A 9,267-nucleotide genomic window follows, 5' to 3' on the forward strand; every position below is an offset into this window, starting at 1 on the left:
TGACTGGAACCTGTCCTAATAGATTTCTGTCAGTTTTATCTTTGCAGACATTTTTATAAATGGTCATGTGGGCCTGGGGTCGCAGGTACGTGGCGTGCACACACACACACACAACAGGAAACTTTGATGTTCCACTACCGTTATTCCTGCTGGTTCTCTGCAATAAGAAAATAAATAAAAATGCTTCTCTTACTGTTAAAGCCAAAGTTAAATGCTAAAGACACACAGCTTAAAACAGAATTCCTTAAGAAGCTTCATCAATTTCAATGGAAATTGCTGCTATCATTATTATTATCATCACTATTATTACTACTGTTACTGTTTTTATTTTACTGTTACTATTTTATTTTTACTCTACATTTCCATCGGTTCTGCTGTTCACAGTCCATTTATTTGGGAAATATGGAAGTTATCAGCAGAGTCATTTTCAGCACACCCTGATTTTAAGGAAAAAGCTCATGGACTGCCAAGAAGTCCTAAAAAGCCTCCAGAACCTCAGTTTTCCTAATCACATCCCAGGGAAAACTCACCTTGTCAGGACAAAGGGACACCCCAGCCCCGGTCTCTGGGACAAGGACACGAGGAACACAAGACACCACCTAAGGGAAAGAGGGATATATTCTATAGAGATATATGTGATATATTCTATAGAGATATATGTGGTTATATATGCCCCTGGGTGGAAGGATGGGGATGCCAGAGGTGCGCACTCCAGTCTCCCAAAACCCCCGTCTCTCGGGGATGGTACCGCCCCTTCCCGCTAGCTCACAACAGACACACAGGCTGGCCCATTCCCTACCGGGGGAGTCCCGACCGCGGCGGGCTCCCCTTTCCCTGACGCCGATGGTTCCGCCCGCCCGTTCGCGGCCGAAGGCGGCGGACGTGCCCATGCGAAGGAAAGGGGGGAGCAGCCAGCGCGGCTCCCCCGGCACTGACCTGTTCCCGCCGCCGCCGCCGCCGCGCTCTGCTCGCCGCCCGCGGGGTCCTGGCGGAGCCGCGCCCGCCCAGCCCCGCGCCGGGCCCGCCCGCCGCCAGCGCGGCAAATAACAAACAGATTGTAACGATTATTGCCATAAATAAATACCGACCTCAGCCCGCAGCGAGCCTGCCGCCGGTCAGCGTCCGGCAGCCGCGACAGGCAGCGCGGGGGGCAGCCCGCAGGGCCCTGAGGGCGCACCGTGACATGGGCATGGTTAAAAATTATATAAATTACACCCGTTCTATGCATTGTATCCCTATTGTTATACCTGTTACAGCCTCTTTATCCTATGTATGTAATATGTAATCATACCTCATGTGGCTATGATCATAAATCATGTAAATTATATCCCTTATATCCTATATGGACATGTTTGTATCCGTAGCCATGCACTATGGATATCCATAAACTATTTTTTTAATCTCTATATGTTTTTTGCTCTCTATATTATGGATATATTATGCCCTGTATGGATATCATACATAATAATGTATTCATATATCGATATTGTTATATTTATACATATATATACACACGTTATAAAAATGTTATCATATCCATACATGGATATATTATACCCATAATATCTCCACGGTAACTAGTATATATATTTTTATATATATATATATATATATATATATATATATATATATATATATATATATATAAATACATACACACATATATATATATTGGATACTTGGAAGAAATTATTCCCATTATATATCTACAATGTAATGTTTTAAATTAAATCCATAATATGTCCATAGTGATAATGTAATATATATTATTATATCATAATCCACTTATATCTATAATGAATATGTTTTTATACCTATATTTATAATTCCACATTTATATCAGTTTATATATTTTGTAACATGAATTTTAACCTACAAACGCATTAATTTTATATATAGTTTTACCAACTATTACTAGGATGCATAGACACGTAATAACTTTATGTTGCATGTTCCTTGTTTTTTGCAGTTTCAGCTGCAGCACTGTTCCAGAGCTGCTGGAAGCCACGCGAGGGGACAGCAGCAGTGTGGTTATCCCCTGGCTGTCCCTGCACTCCCTGCTCATTCCCTGCACACCTGATCCTCAGATGCTGCCCCACTTTGAATCCTGACTTTTCACCTGTCAGGTGAAGCTCGTCCCAGTTTTGCCTCCAGCGTGGGATTTCCGCTGCTCCTTCTCCCTGCCTGTGTGCCTGCAGCGCCTCTGGAAGCACAGCAAGGAGGAGAACATCACTTTTCACCCGTGTTATTTTAAAGCTGCTGCTGCAGTCTTTAGTGCTGGCCTTTATTTCAGTAAGAATAAATTAAGTCTGGATGCAGAAATGGGGTTACGCCGCTTTTCTTTCCAAAAAAATTTCACAGGAATACAAAACGTTCCACACACACATTGCCCCGTTTCCACCAAAGACAGACCTGTGAGAACAGCTCAGCCTCGAGGCTGTACCCTCGTCACCTCTGACTGACACAAAGATCATCACAGAGAAATGTGATGATTCTTCTAACAGATCCACAGGTTTTAACATACAGGGATCCTGAAGATCCTGTTCTGCCTCAGGACAGCATTGCCACGTCTCATTGGGTTTGCTACATAAATCAAGATACAGCTCCACAGCAGAGATGGTATTGCCACATGCCACAGGGATGAGGAAAAAGTTACACATTTCTTAAATGAGCAGTAACTGGTATTTGGAACAGAATGGAGCAGAGTTTTGAGATATCCCCACTGTATACAGAGAGAGAGAGAGAGAGAGAGAGAGAGAGTTGGGAAAGAGAGTGCTTAACTTGGAAATTCAGGATTTATTTACAAAAATCACAAGAAAAAAGGAAACAACATAAACCTCTCCTCCTGGATGTACTTTACTCTGCAAAAACCTGTGATTGAAGATCACATTAAATGCATTTACATGTTTTACAGATTCTTCTTCATACACAACAGCATATGCTTTAGTCATCAAGACATTGGGAGAAAAGATGATTGGCTAAGCTGCTTTAAAATAATGAAAACTGCTAGGTTTCCCTTGGCCTCCCCTCTTTAATTTAAAGTCAAGCACTTTAGCAGAAGCACAGATGAAGGATTCTAACTTCTCTATAAAGATACATGAGAATCACCTTTTCAGACCTAACTCAGCAGTCTTAATTGAGACAAGACCAGTAGGAAAGCAGTTAGGAGCATTCTCTTCCACAGAACTGCAAAGTCACACACACAGGTGCACTTTCAAAGCTGTTAATTTAACAAATCATGATGATGATGATGATGATGATGGAGGGCAGGGGAAGGAGCAGTAACAGAAGAGGCTGCAGATTCAGGGTTTTCCCAAAGAAATACGTTTGCAAAGCACAGGGTATTCACCTCCCATGGTATTCCCCTCCCATGTTTCCCAGGAAGCTCAGAATACAAACGGTTCCCCACTTTGACCACAGTGATCACCACGCAGAGTTTAATACATATTTTAAAAAGTATAATAACAATTCTTGACAGAAAAGTAACAAATACTAATCACTAATATCCCCAAAGTTAACACAGAGTTACTCAGCTTTAGGTACAGCTTTTTTTTTTTCTTAATTTTTAATTTTTTTTTCTTTGAATTTTGCACTGCAATTGCACCCATTTTCTACTGACTTTACCATCAGTATGAAATACTGATTTGAAGACAAAAATCCCCAATCAAAGCAGAAAAATCCAGCTTTCAATGCTAACCTGAATCAGGACTTTACCCAGCTGATTTTATCTCCCTCCATATCACAGCTGGACTTGAAACCTTTATAACAAGTATTCTTTATGGCATGCTTTCATGTTCTCTTAAACAGTTCCATGGTAGTAATTGAAATGGAAACAAACACATTGTTGTTTTTCTCAATTTAAAAACAAATTGGAGAGCGTACTGAAGGAAATTCATCCCTGAGTAACAAAGCATTTAAAAGCTGCATCCCATTGCCAGTCACTGCAACATCCTATGACATTTACTCTAATAATTAATCAACACTATGAACAGGCAGCAACAGAACTGGTCACAGTCCAATGTGTTTGCAGCATTGTTGCATTGATCCCGTGATCCTGCTTAATGAAACTGCAAGGGAACATTAGGAAATGGGATAAATAGAAATAGTGTCTTTTATTATTTTAAGTTGAATGTCAGATTGACAGCTAAACCGTGCTGGATCCCAGGGAACTCAGAGCAGTGGTGGTCAGCAACTGGCTTCTTTGGATGTCCAAAGGGTTTCCACGGGGTGTCTTCAGCCAAACAGCAGGAGGAGAATGATTGTGATGGAGTTCAGGGCTATTAGTGGCACTAAAGAGGGAGAAAAACGGGAAATTAATAGTGAAAATTTTGCTTTCCACATCACAAAATGACAGAGCTTCACATAACGTTGAGAGAAGGAGCAGAACCAGTCAAAATTTTAGAAATACATTTCATTTTCCTATGTAAAGTAGGAGCCAGTGGAAGGAGTCGGGCTCAAGGACATTAGTAGAAAGCAACAGCAGAAGTATTTTTTCCACAGCATGTTTTAACTTTAACCCAGAGCCTTTAGTTCTGTTTTAACTTCAACACAAGTAACTCTTTCTCCAAATGTAAGTAAACAATCTAAAATTCAGCTTATGTCCTTGGCTTTGCTGTGCTTTAGAATAAATGTTTTGGGTTTTACTCAGTGATAGGCAAGACAGGTTAAGATTTGTTACTCCCTCTCTACCATCATCTACAAAATGAATTTTTGGTGTCCTTCGTAATAAAGAACTATCAGTAACTTGCAAATTGAGTCTATTTTTCTCCCCATCTTCTGAGGCATGTAAGCCTGGCTTGCCTTTCAGAAACCCCAGAATTACATTTCCCTCACAGGTACTTGCCATAAAGTTGGATTTAGACAAAGTGATTGACACTAATTGCACACTTTGGTTGATCACCAAACTTCCTCCCAGCTGCCAAACCCCAAGGAGAGGCAAAAGCTCAGCCGGAGAAACACAAGCCAGAGCCAGGGAGTGTTTTTCCATTTTTACCAGAATTAGGGCACTTTAGGTGAGGCCCGCACCCTCTCACAGAGAGTCCAGGCCCGGATGAAGTATAGATTAGTGCAGAAACAAGACATTACAGATTGTAATAATAATCATCATAATCATAATGATAATAGTAAATATTGTGCCCTTACCTCTCATAACGGTTCGTATTGATCGAATGAGGTTTGTCAGCTGTGCTTTAATTCCTGGTTCCTCTCCAAATCCTCCAATCCCTTGATCGCTTCCCCAGCCAACTGGGTCACATAAAAACAGACACACACTTTAGGAAAAAAACCCCAAAACCACACAACAAATGCTACAATTTTAGCAAGCAATCTATCCTGAGTGTAGTTTATACTAACACAGATAGACAGCCCAATTAGCCTCATTTCACAAGCATATTTTTATACAGTAAGCTGAAACTGTTAAACCTCACATTAAGCGATGGTAAATCCATATTTCTGTAAAGAAAACCCTCACCTTTTTAATACACCACTGTTCCCTGCATGCCCAGACTAACAGGTGAGTTCATCTGGGCTTAAAAAATAAAACAGCTGTCAAAATAAACCCTAAATCTGTTCACAGTGATGCTTCAGCACTGAAAATGGGGCCAAACGAGAGAACGGCCAGCACAAATTCCAAAATCAGACTGATGATTTTTGCAACTGCTGTAAAAAAAAAAAAAGCTAGAACTTTTGAGGAAAAAAATTGGGAATTTTTCTGAGTGTAGCAGAAGTCCTGAAGTTTTACGATGCCCAGACACAGCATGATGGGACCAGGGATGTGTCCAGGGATTTTTAAAACCTGCTGGCTGCAGCCCTTACCATTTTGGGAAGGAGCAGAGCAAGGAGCAGCTCTCAGTACACCAAGCTCCACTGCCCAAGCTGTGCATTTCTTTCCCCAAAGGCCACTTTTAAGTGATTTTTGTTCTCCCTTTCACGCCTCCCTGGCACCAAATTGAGGGTGGTGGGCGAGTCCTCTTCCTGACCAGCCTTGTCAGCTGCTGCTTTCCACTGGGATGAGCCTGGAACTGTATTCCCAAGTCCCACGAGGCTGACAGGTGGCTTCACCCATCCCTCTAGTCCCCACATCTCCCTTTTTTAACTCCAGCTGCTCGTCAGGAGAGCCAAAGAAAAGGCCAAACCCAAACTTTCCCTTGAAACAAATCCAGCAGGGGAAAGGGATGCCCTGCTGCACTCCTGCCAACAATCCTGGCTCATCCTGACGTGGAGAAGTCAGGGTTCTCCACACGAATGAACTCGGAAACCGTGGATCCTTGGCCAGTTTTTTTTTTTCCACGGCTCTGCAGATCCTTGTCGGTGGATTTTCTCTCTTTTGCAGGGCTTTGGCTTCTTTTGAAGGGCAAGGATGCCCAGCCCTGGGAATCCCACGGACAGAGAGTCGCCATCTCATCAAGAACCAGGCACGGCAAGAAAAAGAAAACCTTTGTACGACACCAACCACTCCGAGGCGCGGCACGAAGGGGCCCGAAACAGTTAAAAATGAACAGGAAAAAAGGACAATTATAGGGGAAAAAAAAAAAAAAAAAGAGAGACAAAGGTACGACGAAAGCGGCTGGGAATTCATCCCCAAAGCCCAAACCCACCCCGATTCCCAAAGCCCTCCCCCGTGCGCTGCTGCTCCCACCGGCAGGGAGCGGCGGCGGGGCCGCGGCCACCGCGTCCACCTCCCCAGGCCGGGCGGCCCTCCCGGCTCACCGTGGCGGAGGAAGCGCTCCTCGTGCAGCACGGCCACGGCATTGACGATGAGGAGCGAGGCCTGCAGCAGCGAGTAGAGCGTGAACGCCATGGCCCGGCGGGGCGGCCCCGGGAGCGGCACCAGCAGCAGAAGCGGGAGCGGCGCCCGAGAGAGACGTGGCGGGGCTGGGGGCGGGGCCTCGCTCACGGCCGGGAGGGGCGGAGCCTGAGGGCGGGGCCTCACTCAAAGGCTGGGGCGGGGCGTGGCCTCTCCGCCGCTGCCGCGCGTTTGGGGCGCAGGGAGGGGGCGTGGCTTTATGGGGCGGGACAAATATGGGGCGCGGCTGGATGAGCCCTGCCCAATGGGGCGTGGTGTGGTTTGTGGAGGCGTGGCCTCCCGGCCGCGCCGTGCCCGCCCTACGGGGCGTGGTCTGGAGGGGGCGTGGCCTCAGTTTGCCGGTAGCCGCGTTCGAGTCCGGGCTCGCCCGCGAATCCCTCGGGACCCCGAACCCCTCGGAGCCCCTCGGGTCCGGCCGAACCCGCGGACCTCGCAGAGCCCCGTGGATCCCTCGGCGCCCCGAGGATTCCTTGGAGCCTCCTGAGTCCGCTGGATCTATGGATCCCTCTGGTCAATGGATCACCTGGATGCCTGTGGATCCCTCGAGTCCGTGGATCTCTCGGAACCCCGTGAGTCCCATGGAGCCCCTTGGGTCCATTGGATCCGTGGATCCCTCGCGCCAATGGATCCTTTGGAGCCCCGTGGAGCCCTCGAGTCCGTGGACCCCTCAGAACCCTGCGGGTCCCTCGGAGCTCCTTGGGTCTGTCGGGACCGTGGATCCCTCGGGTTCATGGATGCCTCGGAGCCCTGTGGTTCCATCAGAACCCCTTGGGTCCGTTGGATCCGTGAATGCCTTCAGTCCATGGATCCCTTGGAACCCCGTGGATCCCTCGGGTCCATTGGTCGTTCAGAGACCTCTGGATCCCTTGGGTCCATTGATCTGTCAGAGCCTCTTGGGTTCATTGGGTCCATGGATCCCTCGTGTCCATGGAGCCCGTGGAGCCCTGTGGATCCCTCGTGGCCATGGGTCCCTTGCCTCCACATGGGTTCCTCGGAGCTCCTTGGGTCCATCGGATCCGTGGATGCCCCGGGTCCATGGATCCCTCGGAGCCCCGTGGTTTTCTCAGGTCGGCGGGTCCTTCGGAGCGCCGTGGATCTCCCAGGTCCGTGGATCTCTCGGAGCCCCATGGACCTCACAGCGCAGGCTGTGACGTGGGAAGCTCCGCTCGCCGTGCAGCAAGTGCCCTTTGGATTGGAGCGGGAGTAAGGCTCATCCTCCTCCTCCTCTGTCGGTGACGTGGTAATGTGGTGTCTGCTGGCAGCAGGGAGACACTGCCCAGCGTGGGGCAGCCCTGTGGCCATCCCTCATCAGCAACCCAACACAAGTAGAAATTAATAAAAAAACATAAACACTGCACATGAAAAAATACTTGAGTTTATACTTATATTTATCCTTATGGACAGCAGGGTTTTTCTGTGTGTTTTCTCAGCACGTTGGTTTTCCTCCTGTCCTGACTGAGGTTTCTTGCAGGAAGTCAGCCCAGATCCCAGATGCTATTTATCCAGCACATAATCCAAAGCACACTCCAAAAGAAAACAATTACCTTTTATAGCGGATTGATCACTGCTTCTCCAGTCAAATTACAAAATAACCACAACTGGAGCTCAGGGATACTGTATCCCCTGTTATAACTGCTGTAGTTACACGCTTATCCCTGTACTGTAGGTACACAGTTATCCCAGTGTAGTTATTGATGCACAAATAGACATTTTTTCCCCTTTGCCTCTTTCAGTCCCATTGGCTGAAGGGGGTGATTTGCATAACCCAGCTGATTTTATTTCCCCGTAATCTCACAGTACACAAGCCCCTTAACTCGGGTGGTTGGTGCTTTTATGACTCAATCAGGGCGCAGTGATTTGCACGATGCCTTTGTGGTGGTGGTTATTGGAGCCCTCTGCTGCAATGGAGGCAACAGCTTTGTGCTCAGTGTGGTGGGGTGCAGAGACCCTATCTCGATTCTCTGCCCTGCCACAGACTTCTGACACAGCCTGGACAAATTATTCACCAGCTGTCAATATTGCATCCCCATGCTGTGTGAGAAGATCAGCAGCAAGTGATGACCTGATACTTCAATTAATCAATTGTCATGAGTATGTAATCAATAGATGCTCAGACACCACGTGAATCAGCTGAGAAGAAACCCACACCTCAGCTTCTTCTTGTGTTCGTCTTTCCTTCCCAAAACACCCACTCTGGTACAGTCAGTGTCACAATATTGTGCATCTTAATAGTCACTACTATTAAATAACATCACGTTTTAATACTGGAATAAAGCACCCCGCCACCAGAACCACAATTTACAATTTACTCCCAAAATTACTGCTATTGTACAATTGAGATAGAGAATCAAGGATGTTCATCAGAGTTCTGTCATCTGGTCAAAAGTATCATTTCAGCCTCAAAAAGGAATATAGTCTCAATTCAGGGTAATGACTAGAACATCTCTTGCAGTTGCAGTGAG

General features: G+C 46.5%; 1 protein-coding gene across 1 annotated transcript; it reads right to left on the bottom strand.

The window, feature by feature from the left end:
* Positions 1-3,793: 3,793 nt before the first annotated feature.
* IER3IP1 (immediate early response 3 interacting protein 1) lies at positions 3,794-6,815 on the bottom strand. Its single transcript, XM_054283471.1, has 3 exons — positions 6,709-6,815; positions 5,143-5,244; positions 3,794-4,289 (listed from the first exon to the last, which is right to left on the bottom strand). Exons 1-3 carry the CDS (start codon positions 6,797-6,799, stop codon positions 4,234-4,236), a joined length of 249 nt encoding a protein of 82 aa, XP_054139446.1. The 5' UTR covers positions 6,800-6,815; the 3' UTR covers positions 3,794-4,233.
* Positions 6,816-9,267: the final 2,452 nt, after the last annotated feature.

Source organism: Melozone crissalis, unplaced genomic scaffold (genome assembly GCF_028551555.1).
Source record: "Melozone crissalis strain CALT ecotype California unplaced genomic scaffold, PUWL_Pcris_2 ptg000036l_1, whole genome shotgun sequence".
Lineage (NCBI taxonomy): Eukaryota > Metazoa > Chordata > Aves > Passeriformes > Passerellidae > Melozone > Melozone crissalis.

What these genes read in the sequence shown, in the direction of transcription:
- IER3IP1 (XM_054283471.1), bottom strand. Translation starts at nt 6,799, where the DNA reads ATGGCGTTCACGCTCTACTCGCTGCTGCAGGCCTCGCTCCTCATCGTC. An exon ending in GGAGCGCTTCCTCCGCCACG is followed by an intron (nt 5,245 to 6,708) that starts GTGAGCCGGGAG and finishes TATGTGACCCAG; the next exon opens with TTGGCTGGGGAAGCGATCAA. An exon ending in AATACGAACCGTTATGAGAG is followed by an intron (nt 4,290 to 5,142) that starts GTAAGGGCACAA and finishes CTCCCTCTTTAG; the next exon opens with TGCCACTAATAGCCCTGAAC.